At 35.7% G+C, this 18,026-nt stretch overlaps 1 protein-coding gene and 1 pseudogene across 3 annotated transcripts; one reads left to right on the top strand and one right to left on the bottom strand.

Moving 5' to 3' along the window:
• The first annotated feature begins 648 nt into the window (after positions 1–648).
• LOC113727399 (probable inactive leucine-rich repeat receptor-like protein kinase At3g03770) lies at positions 649–7,448 on the top strand (annotated as a pseudogene).
• Positions 7,449–8,375: 927 nt separating this feature from the next.
• Positions 8,376–17,689, bottom strand: LOC113727397 (histidinol dehydrogenase, chloroplastic). 3 transcript variants are annotated; one of them, XM_027251539.2, is made up of 16 exons: positions 17,447–17,687; positions 17,201–17,335; positions 15,510–15,631; positions 15,328–15,380; positions 14,824–14,896; positions 14,395–14,496; positions 14,195–14,296; positions 14,006–14,077; positions 13,866–13,928; positions 13,712–13,753; positions 12,635–12,694; positions 12,428–12,499; positions 12,309–12,342; positions 11,962–12,152; positions 9,365–9,455; positions 8,376–8,937 (listed from the first exon to the last, which is right to left on the bottom strand). In XM_027251539.2, exons 2-16 carry the CDS (start codon positions 17,322–17,324, stop codon positions 8,654–8,656), a joined length of 1,485 nt encoding a protein of 494 aa, XP_027107340.1. In that variant the 5' UTR covers positions 17,325–17,335; positions 17,447–17,687; the 3' UTR covers positions 8,376–8,653. The 3 variants fall into 3 exon arrangements, with proteins under 3 accessions (XP_027107340.1, XP_027107344.1, XP_027107342.1); XM_027251543.2 differs by lacking the exon at positions 17,201–17,335 and having other exon boundaries at positions 17,447–17,689; XM_027251541.2 differs by lacking the exon at positions 12,309–12,342 and having other exon boundaries at positions 11,962–12,132; positions 12,389–12,499; positions 17,447–17,688.
• Between the last annotated feature and the right edge of the window lie 337 nt (positions 17,690–18,026).

Genomic DNA, 18,026 nt, shown 5'->3' with positions numbered 1-18,026 from the left:
ATACCTAAAATCATTAAAAAAAAATCTTTCATTCTTTCTTTTTTTTTCTTTTTCTGTCTCCCACCTCAACCAATCTCAACCCACCACCATTAACGGCTCACCACCATCATTGCTGGTATTGGCAAGGGTGGCGGGGGTTGCACTAGGTGAGGGAGAGGGGAGTGGCAGGGGAGGATGGAGGAGGAGAGAAGAGAGGGAGGAGGAGGGGAAAGAGGGAGGGAGGTGAGAAATAAAAGAACAGAAAAAAAAAAAAAAAAAGGTTGCTGGTAACGATACCGGTTAAGGTGTTAATAAAATTTTATATAAATATTCAAAAAAATTGACCATTCAGACAAGACTTAAATTTGACAAACACTCAGAAAAATATAAGATAAATGCTAGAAAAAATTTGGGGAGGTACAATGATTACTATTTGACACGTGAAATTTGATAGTACTTTCCAAGTAACTTTTAATAATATAAAATCAAATTATGAGTAATAATTGGACAATTGTACCCTTAAATTACCGCCAATTTCTACTGGATTATACGGGCAAATATTCAAACTAGATAATTTGTTACTTTGTTCAGCCCATTGTTGCTTGATGACTTTTTCCATTAACACTTAACAAAATGTTTTTTTTCCTCAAGAATATATGGGTATGATGATTTCATAAGAGGGACAAGCATGTATTTTACGCTTTTACAAGCATTTCTTGCAACGCCAGTCACTTCTGTTGAACAGTTCCATCTTCTGTGCAATCCAATTGTAGCAGTGAAATACATCAATTTCTGGCATGCACATCTGTGACAGTGATTACCCTTAATCTATTTCTGCACCTGTCCCAAGCACTATGACTGTTACTTGGTAAATTCTGCAAGATATGAATGTGAAGTTAGGTAGCTCATTTTGATACTTTACAATTGCAAGTTTGCAACTCAAGTTCAGTCTTTGAGAGCGATAATGGCAGAATCAGCACATATTCGTAGTCTTCTGGTTTTCATGGTTTTCTATCTGGTTCATTACTCAGACCAATCGCAGCCTTCTCAATATCAAGCAATCTTGAGAATCAAGCACCAGCTGAACTTTCCTGCAGAGATAAGCAGCTGGACTGAAAATACAGACTTCTGCAACGGTGAACCTAACTCCTTTTTAACTCTTGTTTGCTATGAAGATAGCATAACTCAGTTGCATGTTGAAGGAAATAGTTTCTTCCCTCAACTGTCTCAGGATTTCTCAACGGTTGACCTCTTCTTCAACTTGCTTAGTCTGCCAAACTTGAAAGTCCTCTCCTTGGTATCCTTAGGCTTGGGGGGAGAATTGCCTTCAACTATTGGAAATTTGAGTTCTTTAGAAATAGTGAATATTAGTTCAAATTACTTTGAAGGAAGCATTCCTACAGAGATTTTTAAGTTGAAGAACCTCCAAAGTCTTGTAATGGATCACAACAAGTTCACAGGTCAGGTTCCGGATTGTCTTGGTAGGCTACCACTTTTAGCTGTTCTGAGTTTGAAGAATAACTCACTCAGTGGTTCAGTACCAACTTCTGTATCAAGTTTAGAAACTCTCAGGACTCTAGTGCTTTCTACTAATATGTTATCTGGGGAAGTGCCTAGCCTTCAGAATTTAGCAAACCTTCAAGTTCTTGATCTGGAAGGTAACAAACTTGGACCTCATTTCCCAAGGCTGCCCACCAAATTGGTTTCTTTGGTGCTTAGAAAGAACAATTTTATTATGCAAAATTAAATGAATTGAGCTCTTTTTTTCAACTACAGAAGCTGGACATTTCTTTAAATCAATTTGTTGGCCCTTTTGCACCATCTCTGCTCTCCTTACCTTCTCTAACTTACTTGGATATTGCTGGGAACAAATTCACTGGAAGGCTTTTAGAGGGCACGTCTTGTAATGCAGAACTTCATTTTGTTAATATTTCATCGAATCGTTTGACGGGGGTTTTGCCAACTTGTTTAGAATCAAATGCTAAAAGTAGGACTGTCCTGTATGCTGGGAACTGTCTGTCAGAGAGTTATCAAAATCAGCATCCTTACTCTTTCTGTCATAACGAAGCTCTGGCTGTTAGTGTCTTACCTCATAAGCAGGAAAAGGAAACGCATAGTAAAGCAGTTCTTGCGTCAAGTATGGTAGGAGGGATCATTGGAGCAATCTTACTTCTTGGTCTAGCTTTGCTGATTGTCAGAAGGGAATATGGAAAACAGAAAATAAATAAAGTACCTCACGCAAGACTAATAGTGGAAAAAGTTTCACCAGCTATCACACTGAAGGTTCTCAAGGATGCAAGTACGTTCTTACACTCTTCCTCAGCATTTCTGTTTATCCACATTTGCTGCAAAAGATGCACGCTGTAATTTGTCTCAAAGGATATAATATGCAGCTAAAATTATCGTATATGGATGTAAATTAGTTTTGTTATTCAGTTACGAGTATGTGTGACTGACAACTCAAAACTGGTTAAGTTTCATTTGCATACATAATTTACTGGCATGAGGTTGTCATCGCATTCCACTGAACTGTGGATTTCTGATAAATTTCTTTGTGCTGGACATGACATTGCTTTATTGACAAGAGGAGTTGTGTGATCATGTACAAATAAACTTATAGAAGCTTGAAGAAAGATATATATATATATATATATATATATATATATATATATATATGCAGATGCTTCAGAAGCAAAGCCTATTTTTCATACTTTTCCACAAGTTGGAAACCATCGTCTCATCACAGTAATTTTGATGCTGGCTAAGTAAAATAGCAGATTCAACTAGGAAGTCAAGACTTGATAAATGTGTCCAAATAACCTATGCATCTATACAGCAGATTAAGCTTACTTTCTTGACAGGTTATATATCTGAAACAAGGAAGTTGGGACCACTTGGACTTCCCCCTTATAGAACCTTTGTTCTGGATGAGCTTAAGGAGGCTACTAATAACTTCAGTGCATTAAATCTTATTGGTGATGGTTCTCATGGACAGGTAATGGATTACAGATTGGTAAAAGTTGCCAGTTAAACCGTCATAAAGCTTGCCTGTGATTCTTTATTTCTATTTGAACCTTTTAGCTCGTGTTTTATTTGCCTTTTCCCGACAGTTTTTTATGGCAAAGAAGGTGATATCATATGATGTATTCTGTTTCTTTCAATCCTCCAAAAGTTATGATTGCTTCTAGTGCAATCCTCTACTTGAAATGAATTTGCACACTTAACCACAACAGAGTTCCTTCAGCTACCTATTCAACCCAATAGAATGAGTAATAGATTTTCAAAGCCTCTCAATTAAGATGAAAGATTACTCAGTTTCCAACTGAGATTCTGAAGAAACCGGTTGTGAAAAGACAGAGCATGCTATTTTCTACTCAATTGTCGTCCTGTTGTGTCAACTGTTTTCATTTGTCGCACCAGACATTGTAACAAAGCTTACTTTTATTTGATACAGTTGATAACTTTACACTCGGTACTTGAGTCTTTTTGTCCTGACCAAGGAGCTTTATATCATTGAGAGGTTTTATCCTTGAGCAAAACTGCAATAATACGTGAAGTTGGCTCCTATCCTGCAATCTGTATGCTTGCTGCCTTAATCTATGACATAGTAACTGCTCTGCATTATGAGGGAAATTCAACCAACTATTCCACATTTCAATATTTAAACAGATGTAAAGATAAAGTAAAATTTATCTTTTGTCCCTCTTCAGGTAAGTCTGGTGTTTCAGAGACCTAAATAATCATATTGAGCTATTGTATCCTTTTACTTTTTTGCTTCTGTGGAGTAAACACATGGTAATGTATTTTTTTATTTCTTAATTTCTATTTGACGTATATTTTGTACTGACCAAGGAGCTTTATATCATTGAGAGGATTTATCCTTGGGCAAAACTGCAATAATACGTGAAGTTGGCTCCTGCCCTGCAATCTGTATGCTTGCTGCCTTAATCTATGACATAGTAACTGCTCTGCATTATGAGGGAAATTCAACCAACAATGCCACATTTCAATATTTAAACAGATGTAAAGATTAAGTAAAATTTATCTTTTGTGCCTCTTTAGACAAGTCTGGTGTTTCAGAGACCCAAGTTATAGATGAAATCCCTGTGAAGAAAAATAATCATATTGAACTATTGTATCCCTTTACTTTTTTGCTTCTGTGAAGTAAACACATGGTAATGTATTTTTTTATTTCTTAATTTCTATTTAACTTTGACATATATATGTACAGCCTTCTTCATCGTGATATAGTATACAAGCTTTTTTGTGAATGTTTGTTAGTGGTTTTGTTACGATTGAAATCAGTTATTTTCATTTTTTCAATTCTATAGGGGTATTCCCATATCTTCATTTAGTGTAACTGAACATTCTTGCATCAATGCTAAATCAGGTTTACAAAGGATTGCTCACAGACGGTACTCTTGTTGCTATCAGATGCTTGAAAATGAGAAAGAGACACAGCATCCAGACCTACACTCACCATCTTGAGCTAATTTCAAAAGTTAGACACAGCCATTTAGTTAGTGCTCTCGGCCACTGCTTTGATTGCCACCCAGATGATTCAAGCGTCAACAAGATACTTGTTGTATTTGAACATGTGCCCCATGGAACACTTAGAGGTTTTGTATCAGGTACAGCTACTTAAAATATTTCCCACTTCAAGCCACATTAACCTATCATTGGAAACTTTGGACAGTATAAGGTCATTTGCTCAACTGGCTATATGCATACCACTCTTATCAATTTCTTTTTCTTATTTAAACTATCCCTTTTCTGGAGACTGCAGCTAACCAACTTCTAGTCTCTTAATAGGCTGATAGGCAGCATTACTCAAAAAAATGAAACATTAAGAGACTTTTATTTCCTGTAGCAGTATGATCCCACTTGGGTTCTAAAATTCTGTGTGCCTGACAGATGCTTAATTTGGAAATGATTATGATGTGTCTGTTCCATCAGGAGTTATTCTTGTATTTTGGATAAATTTTATTAAACTGTTTACTGCAGAAAAAGTTTTATGCAATCAATCAACATTCCATCAAATCCACAGATTTGCTAGTCCTGATTGTTTTACATGTCCAGCAGTACATAATATTTGCACCATCTTGGTGTTCTTTGAACTTTTTATAATTGTCAAAGCTGTTTTTATTTTTCTTGTTTAATTTGTTTTTTTATTTTCTCTTTTGCGTGTTTGTATCTCCACTGCTACCAGCATTTTCTGCAGATGGCCATCTGCAACAAAAATTGACTTGGACACAGAGAATGGCAGCTGCAACTGGGGTTGCTAAGGGAATCCAATTTCTTCACACAGGCATGGTGCCTGGTATATTTTCAAATCAATTGAAGATAACAGATGCTTTGATGGATCATGATTTCCATGTGAAGATTAGTAAATACAATCTGCCTTTGTTAGCTGAAAATGGGAGACCGGTATGAAAGAAAACCCTGTCATTTTCCCTCGATATAAAAGAGAAAGACTGATCTGCATGACTTGATGAAACTGCATTCATTTTAATAGGAACCACAAAAACTGGGCATTGGATCTCTAAATTGTTTTTCTGCTAGTCAATAGAAGAAATTGCTGACTTTCCTCATTTCTCACTCTGTTTAGGAATGTGTTACTACTTCTTCCATTGGATCAAAGGAAAAAGTTGGCCACAGGTAAGTTCAAAATTAACTCATTCTAAAGCTTAGGTGCATCCTAGCCAATTGACATGTCGATATTCATTCTCTTGCTAGCTTTTCATCTTTTGATAAAACTTACAAAAACAGAAGGGTACTTTCTTTTGCTTGAAACCAAGAACTTAAATTATTTTATTGGCACAAACCGATGTGTGAAGTCTCCTCTATCTCAACCTTGGCAACTTTTTCTTTTTTATCACATGTTTTGTATTGCTCTATCAATGCTTTATTGGTTTTTTTAAAAAAATTTGAATGTCACCTCTGTTAATAGTTGAGAAAGAGATGCACAAAAGACACTGCATCAAATTTACAGCGTCTATACGGTTTCCAGTTTCTTGTTGCAAACAAACACTTATCGAGAGGTATTTAGGAGAACAATGATAGGTGAATTCCTATTTGTCATAGACAGCGTGACAACGTCCACTCCATATAGTTTGCTAAGCTGTATCCAAGCCGTACTTCTTTTATGCTAATAATTCCTCATAATTAGTGTATTGTTTACAAATGATATGTACATATCCCTACCTCCATGATTCTATTATGTTGTGCCTAACTAATGCCTGAATGTCTCTTGCAGGTTAAGGTATGAGGAGAAAGACGATGTATTTGACTTTGGTGTAATTTTACTGGAAATCATCGTGGGAAGGGCCATTGTATCTCAAAATGATATAAATGTGTCCAATGATATTGTAAGTACTCTCTTTTAAGAACTTAAATCCTGTTTCTCCATTTTCACTTGTTTGATTTTATAAAAGAGTTCTGATGCCATAGAATATAATATGTGCCCCAAAAGAAAAATTCTATGGCTAAGTGCTGAAAAAACGAAAGAAAATAAAAACACTGAATTACCTGAACATTCCTAGCTGTTCCTCCACAATGTCAAGAGCTTGCTTTAAGTGCCATGTTATTCCTCTTCCAACATGATTACATCCATGATGTCTATGGATATATGACACTCAGATATTTGGAGAAACCTGCATGGAAGAGCTGAATGCTTGAGCGGCACAATCATAAATTGCCCTCGTATTGACATTTTTAGCGGGGAACTCAGAAAGCTTTCTAACTTGAAAAGTCATTTGATTATGCAGTCTTGTTAACTTTATTTTCCTTTGCAGTTACTAGTGAGTTTAACAGCAGATGACATTGCTCGGAGGAGTATTGTTGATCCCATTATCAGCAAGGAATGCTCAGATGCATCATTGAAGATTCTCATTCAGCTTTGTCTAAAGTGTCTGTCAAATGTGCCATCTGACCGGCCTTCTGTAGAGGATGTGCTCTGGAACTTGCAATTTGCAGCTCAAGTTCAGGATTCATGGCATCGTGACTCCAGCAGCAACCATGGATCACCAATTCACTTTTGTTGAAAGAAGGCTATCAGAGTAAAATCCGTCAGAAAAGCACGATCTTATGTACAGTTGTAACATAGTACTGCTTCACAACTCGGACAGCTTATCAAGAACAGCTCTCTGATGCTCACTTTTTTTTTTTTTTTTTTTTTTTTTTGTGCACGACAACATGAATGAATGGTTTACTGTTACCTTGAGAGAATCCCTGCACAAGAGAAGGCTCCACAGGCCGTGGCAACTACAGTATTTATAATGGATTTACCTACTAATTTTTTTTCTGACATGTACCAGGCCTACTAATAGACCATCTCACAAATAGGTGAGACTCACATCGTCTACTTGTGAGATGGTCTACTAGTGGGAGAGGGTCTGTTATAGATGCTTTCTTTTATTTAATTGATAATTGGTTGAACAAGTGATAATAGATAGTTATTTGAGTGTGAACCATCCATCCATAGCTTATAACTTCATGTTCGTGATCATTAAAATAAATCTAGAATCTACATTTAAGGGGGAGGATTGGATTGAATAGTAACGTGGAAGGATTTGTAAGTAGGAGATTATGGTTCAAAACCTCCCATTCATCCAAAAAACAATAAAAATCTACATTTATGATTTTGCTGTAGGAATTGTGATTTGTGGGTAGAGAAAGGTAGAGAAGTCTAACGTTGAATAGGGTTAAGGCAAAGTTTACGAATTTTCAAGGGTCAATCAAGAGAGATTGTTAGAAAGTCTTGCAGTTTTCCCATGAAAACCTTTTACACAGAATATACGTTAAATTCAATGTTTGTGCACAAGTTACAGTGCTGAGTGAACAGTAATTGGTAACGAATTGATCAAGCTAAAGGGCTGGAGCCTCTCCTCCAACATAAAACCATGCTGATGGCTAAAAGCCTAAATTGCTACTTAAGTGCTCAATAAGGCAGCGTACATATCGATGGTGAAACTTAAGTTGCTACAGCGTTAGCATAAGTCACTTCTTCTTCTTCTTCTTCATCAAGCTAAAGGGCTGGAGCCTCTCCTCCAACATAAAACCATGCTGATGGCTAAAAGCCTAAATTGCTACTTAAGTGCTCAATAAGGCAGTGTACATATCGATGGTGAAACTTTAGTTACTACAGCCTCTTCTATATAAAAGACAAAAATTTGATTGTGGATTGTAACAGACAAAAAGAAGCTTCAGCAGCTGACTCACAACTTTGACAAATACTCTTCTTTGTTGAAGTATCTTTTAACTTGCAACGGGAAGCTTTCCACGAACAGCAATGCGATTTACATCTTTATGTTTTAACAAATTATTCAACTCTATTCTGTTAATTTGGCTGAGTTGACAATCGTATCTTTAGAAAATTGAAGTGTTAAGAGAATAAAGAAGATAATTTCCTCAGGATGACATTCTATAACTTCATGGAAAAGACCACAGCTGAATCTGTTGAATATGCCATGTCTACAAAATTTTCTTATACATAGAAGAACAGTCCATTTTCTAAGGCTTACAAATGCTAACAGAAGAAAACAGTTCCACACCCAACACCCGGGCTAAAGATCCAGAAACAATATGCAAAACCAATTGATAGCACTAATACGCGGTAGGAAAATCAAAATGGGTTCAATTGATACAACAGCAACAGGGGCATGCTCGTGAGCTTTTATCTCCAATTAGATGTTTGTCTTGCTTCTATGTCCTGTAGCCTGAGGGTTACAGCTCTTTTGTGTGCTTCCAGCCCCTCAACATCAGCCATGGTGGCCACATAAGGACCAAGATTCCTCAGGCCTTCTTCTGTTAAAGACTGCACCGTAATGTACTTTAGGAAGGAGTCTAAAGAGACACCACCATACATCCTTGCATAGCCATAAGTGGGAAGTACATGGTTTGTTCCACTTGCATAATCTCCAACACTCTCAGGAGTCCACTGCCCTAAAAATACAGATCCTGTACAAATTATACACATAAATTCTTCAGCAACCGCTTCTTCAAACGCTACTTTTTTACATTGCCAAAGGAAAAGCAAACAGAAATTGCACCAGGGCATTGAGAAAAGGTACCCGCATTTCAAATTAAAAGCCTGATCATTGAGCAAGTTCTTTTACAACCAAAAGTGGATGTGAAAACATGATGAAATAGGAGGAGAACTGAAAGGTGTTGGAAAATAAGTGCTAGAGTAGAAGATGATGGAAAGAAAATGTATTAATGAAAAAGTTTTACTTATTAAACATAATCTGCAACACATTTGTCTTACTAAGGAAATACAATGACACAATATGGTAATTGTCTGTTTCAATCATAGCAACAAAGAACAAAGCTGACATGAAAAGCAAGAATTAGAGGGATATACGGGGCAAAGAAAAATGTGTTCCACCTGCATTCTCGATGAAACTTTCCCACTTCTCAGCATCTTCCACATTGATGATCAGATGTTCAGGCGCATACATGTTCGAGAAATTTATGGCCTAATATTGCAAATGTTAGGAACTTATCCTCAAAAGAAAATGCAACATCATCACTAGTAGGGAAAAAATCAAAACATTACAAAGAGAAAGAAAAGTTACACCAAAAGATCAAGGAATAACATACATGCACTTCAAAGTATAATTTCATCTACCAAGTTTTAGCTGTCATCCATTAGAATTTTAATCCTATAAAAAAAATATACTATAAAATAAAGGACTGCGCTAATTAGGAGTTTAGAAATGTGGACTGATAGCCATCAAAATCCCTCTACCATACAATTCTCAGTCCCCAAACACCCACTCCAAAATTTATATATGAAATGAAAAACCAACCACACACAGGCACATTTACAGTTGACACTGACTCATGGTGGGCTCACTAAACAAATGAAACATGCTTGAGCAAACATAAAAGTGCTGTTTTTTGAGCTTTGCGATATAACCTCAACAAGAAGTCCAGAGGATTAAAAAACTAAAGCAGCTTTCTCTGAGACTCATTTGCAATTGCAAGTAGTCATAATTAGTGGACCCAAGCCAAAGAAACAACAGGTTTAATGCTCTCATATGACCATTTCCTTGTGGCCACAAACTAACAAAAAGAGATCCTAACAAATTGAGATACCTTCTCTTTTTTCATTTTTCGATTCTTCTTTATACTGTGAGATTGCAAAACCATAATATCAGAGCATCCAGTGACTAGCTTCATAAATCCGATGGACCAAAATACCATTAAACTAACAAGCACTAATAGTGGCTAGAGCTTAAACTTTTTCCTCGAGCCAACAAATGTCAAGCCAGACTCAGAAAAACATGAACCATTTTGTAGCTTCAAAGAAGATCCTCAAATAAAAGTGTTTTAGACAATTCTTCAGTTGAGGCATATTTGCTTCTGAGACACACTTATGGACAAGGGTATCTTTTACTTGGATTGTAAAACAATCCATTGCCACTGTACCAACTCTTCTACTAATTTTATTTGTTTATTTATCACTGATCTTGTAAGTTTCCCCAACTAATGGTTGCTTAAATTTCATATGGATTCCAAGGTAAAAAAAATTGTTGATATTTGACCTCCATATGCAACATCAACCGCTTCTTATCCAAATTTCTGTTAGAAAACAACAATCTCTAGTTGCACTAGCAGAATACATGACTGTTTCTTCAAAGCCCCACCTTATCATAAACTTTATTGAAACTTAATTAAGTTACTACAGGAACCAATTCTAGAAAGCAACCTTACATGTTTGGTAAGTTATCAGCAACAACATTCTCATTGATGCTACTTCTTTAAAGTTTTCCACTTGGATGCAAGTAAGAATGAAACTTAGCTGGCTGGCATCATGAGACTATCTAGATCTCCATCGCCCATCATTGATGACGAAAATTTTCAGATCTCATGCTCACAAAGATTTGAAAATCAACATTTCATAGTAGAAACTCCATAGCCTCAAGAAAACAAAGGCTCTAGATTTCATGACCTCTTTTAGTACGTAATACCCTTATTCGCCACAGAATCTGGCAGCTATGTTTTTATTGTGAACATCTAAAGATTCTTTCAGTAATAATGTGCCAAGAATCAACAAAGCAGGTCAAACTCAAAAGTCCCAGCCTCAATAAACTTGATGATTAAGTACAAAAAATATGCTCATATGTCCTGATAATACTTGGAACACACTATACACCAGTATGACTAAGATAATTTCAGCAATAAAAGTCCCAGCCTCGATAACCTTGATGAATAACTACAAACAATATACTCATATGTCCTGATAATACTCGGAACACACTATACACCAGTATGACTAAGATAATTTCAGCAATAATTAGACACATTTGTTAGATGAGCTGAGAAGCATCAAAACCACAAGAATCACCTTAACTATTGCATTATCTGAAATTTTTTCTTGTATTTCATTATCTTTTTCTTCTGTTGGAAACCTAATGCAAAATCCCAAATGTAAATTGAATTTGATTACCAAAAACAACGATCATCTGCACAATCCATACAATGTTTCTGGGGCCAATAAAGGTTAAGCAGTGATACAACCCCTATAGCCAAGTTTACAACAGAACACGTAGGCATTGATCGGCCCCTCATCTGATAGTTTTAATGCTTAATCTATCACCATTGAACAAAGAAATTATAAAAAGAATCTTATAAAAAGAATCAGGTTTTGACTAAAAAATTTCTAACTTTAAGTTTTGGTAAAGCATGCCACGTAAAAGTACTTTTTGAATTTAAATCAATAAAAGATTTTTGAACTTTTCTGTAATCACAAATCTTCTTTCTAAGTCAATCATATTGGCACATTCAAACTTGAGACTTCCAAGTACAAACAGCTAGCAAACTAAGGTACGGCGCAATTTGTGTAGACTTCTCTATCAATTGGCAAGCATAACTGCAGTGTTTCTACAATGGACAAAACTTACATCATATTGGCCACATAAGGCTTTTTACAGGCAAACACAAAGTCACAACCCAAAGATTTGAAACAAGAAAACATACCTCAACCATATTGCGTGCTAATACTGTGAAGCTGTGGCTGAGTGCTTTTGAAGCGAACTCCCCTCTAGGAAGGCTTTGGCATTGTTTGTAGATTTCCTCATGAATCACATCTAAATTAATGCCATCCCCAGCAAGTACCAGAACAACCTGGCTATCAGGGCCGTGTTCAGCCTGTGATGAGTAATTTATATCTTCAGATTCAGAAAGGAATCAAGTTAGTCACAGAGACATTTTTCAGTTGTCCATTACTTTTCCTAGGCTCGTCTTGAGCTCTCATATGGATCAGTACAGTGGTTTGATTGATTACAATGATCTAATTGGATAAATATGTGACAAATCTGCGTTACCTAAAATTTCCATGACTTTTCCATCTGCATTCATCTGCACATACAACAAATTCGACATCAAAGATTCAGGGAGTAAGTACCTGGGAAAGTAAATCAGATGCTATATGGACAGGACTTGCGTGTTTGTCAGCAACAACAAGCACTTCAGATGGTCCAGCAGGCATGTCAATAGCTACCATAGCCTCACTGTTCTGTAGAGAAAGTAGTAGGATTAAATAATAAACAAAAAGGTGGTTTAAATAGCAAAAAGAAAGAGGTGATCTCTCAGACTTTAGTCACTCATGAAAACAGTTAAGGATGAAAGTTAATGGAAAATTCATCAATACCTGCAGAATCATTTTTGCAGCTGTGACATACTGATTTCCAGGCCCATATATCTTCTCAACCTGCAGTTTTCCATGTATTATTGAATCAGGTAGTTATTAAAAAACAAGTGCCAGAATTTCTGTAGTAGAAAGCAGAGCCACCAAACAGGCTGGGACACTGAAAACAGATTTCAGCCCAAGGGCAGAGAAGTCTCATCTCACCCTTCCCTCAAGGAGCAACTTTGCACTAATAACATTTAAAAACTAAAATTAGAACTCCACTAGTTTGCCCAATACCAAGCACTTCTGCACCTTGGAGTTTCAGGCATGTTTTCTGCTTCTTTCTTATGATGCTTGTAGAACAACTAGATATAAGGCTATAGCAAAAAGCTGGAAACCCCTGCTGATGGCTGTATCTCTACTATACCAGTCTATCTTCTCATGATCTTCCAATTTTAGTATATCAGTTTCTAAAGAGGCTTTGGCAAGCAAAGTGCGAGTAAACACCGGGACAAAATACCTGTATTGTCCATTCCTTTCAGCCCCTTAAATCAGTTCTTTAATTGCTGTATAGTTTGTCAAAGATTGTCAACTAGGAAAGTAATCAGAGCTCAAAAGCTGCCGTACCCCATTATGGGTGATAGAATGACTTAATTGTATGAAACCAACTTTGATGATATACTATTTGATTTTTTTTCCTGTTAATATATAAGCATCAACTATTATCTAATGGTGTCCCCATATACTTCACTATTAGTTCATTTAACTGATAACAAGAATTTATGCATGACAGGACAAGTTCATTCAGACACTACACCACAATCAGATAGATGGATACACTAGTCAACAATCAACTGATGTTTTAGATGCTTCCATTTCCTGATCCACAGGTAGGACCCTGTACTTTAAAGAAATACAACAAAAACATTCAACTTGCAAGAAAACTTCAGTAGGCATATGTAGCATATAATGAACTACCAAGAAACCATATGTAGCAAATGCTTCTGGAAGTTCAAACCACTACAAACCAAAAGAGAACACCCATCGCTAAATTCTTAAAAAAAAAATGTGGCTGGACAAGAATATGGAAACTGATACCTTGGGACAAGATTCTGTCCCCCAAGCCATTGCGGAAATTGCCTGCAATAGTCAAAGAAATAATAACAGCGCAATGTTATGAGCAACTTGATTCATCAAGCTTCAGGAAAACATACTGGTCAATATGCATAATATTAACACCAACTTTTCACACCTGAGCGCCTCCAGCTTTAAGAATGTGTGTAACACCAGCTTTTTTAGCACAATACAGCACTTCCTAAAAATTGCATCAAACAACTGTTCATTGGTTTGCAATTAACACTCAGTGAAGATGAAAATAATCATATCTAATACCTTACAAATGCTTCCATCCCGAGCAGGGGGAGTTGCAAGTACAACAGTTTTGCACCCAGCAATTTGAGCAGGCTTATTAGAGGAGAAACCATATATCAACCATATCTCAGTCAACTTGAGAAAGCCAATACGCATGCATAATCAGATGAACTGAAAATTGAACTAATACAGTAAACTTAATCACCATACAACTGAAAGCATCAACGCTGTTGAAGGCAACACAGCAGTTCCTCCAGGAACATAAAGACCCACAGAAGCAATGCTCCTTGCTACACGTTTACACCTGACACCCTGACAAATGGCAAAATTGAAGATTTTCCAACGTTACAGGAATCTAAATGTAGTTATATTTTCTCCAAGAACTAGAATAGCAAATGTAAGCAACTTACAGTCATGTTCTCAATGATTTTTTCACCTGGCTTTTGTGCAGCATGAAAGGCAAATATGTTATTATAAGCCACATCAAATGCTGCTCGAACAGCCTCCTCAAGCTGATTGAAAGAAGTGAATAATAAGTTAGAAAATAGCATAAGAAAAACCAAGGTAATCAAAATCACATAGAGAAGAGAGAAGTGCTTGCAAATTGTGAGATCCCTCCAAATAAAAAAGGTGGACTTGGTCTAAAACTAAAAAGACCTCAAGTAAGTGATATACCATATAGATGGACAAACAAATGAACAATTATGTATTCCATATGTGCAGAGTATACAGGTTAAAAAAAAAGTGTATGAATATACATATGCATCTATAGATAGCATCTCAATGAATAAAATATACTAAAAAATGTTTAATTTTCTTGACATATATAAAGTAAGTACCTCTGGATCTGGGAGCTCATTAATATCCTCAACTATATTGTCCAATTCAACTTTGTCAAACCGTGCAGTATATCTGCCATTTAAGTACAGAAAATTTCACAGCACGCTCATTGTAGCTAGTTCTAAGAGTTTGCAAATAGCCACTACAGAAAGCAAAATGAAACTTTTTCACCGAAGATTAAAATCTTGAAAACACAAGGTTTAACCTTTCTTAAACCTTTAATTATTAGTTATGCTTTTTGGAATATAAAAGCTACAACTGTATCTTTATCCTACTTCACTGTAGAGGCAAAGAAACTAAAATTGGTCAAAGCAGCCCTTAATAGTTCCCACTGTGTTGGCAAGATCATCTACTGCCCTGAACACTACTCTTTTCCTCAACTCCCCCCCCCCCCCCCCAACACAGAAAAAGGCCAACAAAACCTTTCATGTGCATAAATAAACTTTTTACAGTAACAAAACTGAATATGGAGATTCATTTGTAGGATTAATAGAGGAACCAACTCTTTAACGGCAGCATCCCCTCGACCACGCACATCATCAACAATGGGCTGAACCTGAAAATTTTTATGTGCCAAACCACCAAAATGCTCAGTTGATGAAAAGAAAAATAATGCAGTCAAAATTTTCGAATAGCCATCAAAAAGTAATTTATCAAAAGAACTGACATCAAGACATAGGCTCACCACACTGAAAATTGAAGAGAAATCAATACGGGGACGAGCTTTTAAATTATCAACCTCTGACTGATTAAGGTCTGATAATCTATAAGACCTCATTGAGCACTTCACAGTGTGGAAAAATGATCCTGTAGAAAACATCAAATGAAGCAGAGGATGGAAGAGAAAAATGAGGAAAACCATATCATTGAGAAGAAATTATATCTTAATTTGACAAAGTGAAGCATTGAGAATCATATACAAGCAAAATAGGGGATTACAGAGTACTTTTAACTTCAATACTAGAGGGATTAACAAAGCAAATTAATAGAAACGAGAATAAGGACAGAAAAGGCAAAGCAAAAAGGTGCAATCAGAAGAAACTTTGAGAATTGGGTCAAAGTTGAATTAGCATTTGCTAAGCAGGTAAGCTTGCATAAATGGTATCCAGAGTGTTGTTGAGTGTCACAAACATTAGAAAACACAAATGTTACATTGAATAATTACCAAAGATGATGCGTATATTAGAAACAGATTTTCCTACCAAAGGCAGAAAACAACCCACACTGCCGACAAATCAAGAATCATTTGTATGCTCCCAAATTTAACAAAACCAGTAGTCAAAAACAGTAAACAGCTATAATGGGCCAATTCTTAATGCAGTTCCAAATCATCCGATCCCTTACATTTTAACCCTTCAGAAACAGGCTTAGCCAATAGCAACCTAACTTCTTGTATCCCACATCTGAAGCAAGTAGTTGAGGTTTGGAAATGCATCCCAAATCATAGAAACTATATACAATAAAAACTCTATAAATTAATAACCTTGGGACCATACCAATTCTATTAATTTAAGGAGGTATTAATTAATCGACAAATTAATAATTTATTAATTTATCGAGTGTACTTACAATTCAAAAAAAAACTCATTTAATCAACTAATGTTATATTAATAAAAGGAGTCTAAAAATCTAAGAAATATAAACCAATCCATATCTAATTGATTTACAAGTATAATTTAATTCTATTAATATCTTCAATGTACGTATGTAACTAATATCATTTTTCTGTTATCAAGAGATCAAAGGATTAGGAATACCAAATGATATATGCCCACTTTCATTTTATTAAATGCATACAATGATGAATCATATTAACAATATTATGTATATAAATGACAAGGAAGTCTTTTTATAATAAATAAATATAAATTTTTCTCATGTACCTCAAACTATGGCTTCCCATCTAAAAGGTGACTCATATTTTCGGAAAATACGATATATAATTTTAGTGAATTATTAATTTATAATATGAATGGGACCAAATAGTTATTTAAGGTCTTCAAAAACAATTATATACAGAAACAACAGGCAATACAACCATTTCCACCAACTTCTACCCATAGCAATCCACATTCCACATACATCACTTAAATCTCCATTACAAAAGAACGCAAAATTAAATAAAAAAAAGGAAAGAACATAAAATTAAATTAAAAAAACAGCATCTTCCCTCAATGCAACAATACGGTGGTATTGACGTTGGCAACTTCAACAATATGAAAGCACATTAACTAGGACTAGGGGCTTTGATCAGGTAAACCAATCTGACAAAATCCAAACTTCTATCCAAAAAATAGAATCAAATGGAGTTCTATCTGTTTTCCACATAATAATCCTTTTTTTGGGAAAAAATACTAGAAGGGTAGAATTGTTTACCTGATTTTGGTAGATAAAAAGTTGGTTTAGTAATTCTACTTCGATGGGCATCAAATAGTCCAAAATTACTAGTACAAAATAAACCACTGCTCTTGTTGAAACACAGAAGCCTACAATCCATCATCACCTTTTATACTGAAATTCAATAAAAATTCACATAAAAGAAGAAAAAAAGGGATGTAATTAGAACAGCAATTAACAAAGAAAACGGAAAAGGGGAAAAAAAATTATTGGCTCCAAGCTTACCAAAGAGTGACTGAGAAATGCTATTTGGAGGAGGGGCCAGACGAAATGAAAGCTTATCGTGGGTTCTAATCCGTCCCTCTCGCTTCTTGAATCCCACCCTCCCCTACTTAAAAAAGTTAGAGAAAAAAAAACCGAGGTAATTTCTTGCTAGAGCTGAGCCCCAATTTGGGATTGCCTGTTTGTGCGGCGTGTGTTCGTGTCCCTCCGTGGTGTGTGTTTTGAAGGCAAAAATTTGACCGCTGTGTGAGAGAGAAGGAACAGGAATAACGCATTAGGTTTGCCAATTTAATAACTTTGATGCCCTCAAACTTTTTGATACTAGTTCATTATGACCCATTAATATTTCAAAAAAGTATAAAATCACTCATAAACAAATCCCAAGTTACAATTTTACCATGCGTTATGTATTAATATTTTCCATGGGCAAGATGTATTCCTGACTTTATGTATCTAACATTGTTTATGTATTAAACTTTATTGTTAGATGTAACTTGGGATCCCAAGTTGGATTCCTGACTTATGTATTAGACTATTACAATTAGATGCATGACTTATGTATTAGTCAGGAATCCAACTTTGA

Source organism: Coffea arabica, chromosome 2c (assembly GCF_036785885.1).
Source record: "Coffea arabica cultivar ET-39 chromosome 2c, Coffea Arabica ET-39 HiFi, whole genome shotgun sequence".
Lineage (NCBI taxonomy): Eukaryota > Viridiplantae > Streptophyta > Magnoliopsida > Gentianales > Rubiaceae > Coffea > Coffea arabica.
Note: the sequence above shows the minus strand (reverse complement) of the source record. Positions and strands in the feature narration are given on the sequence as shown.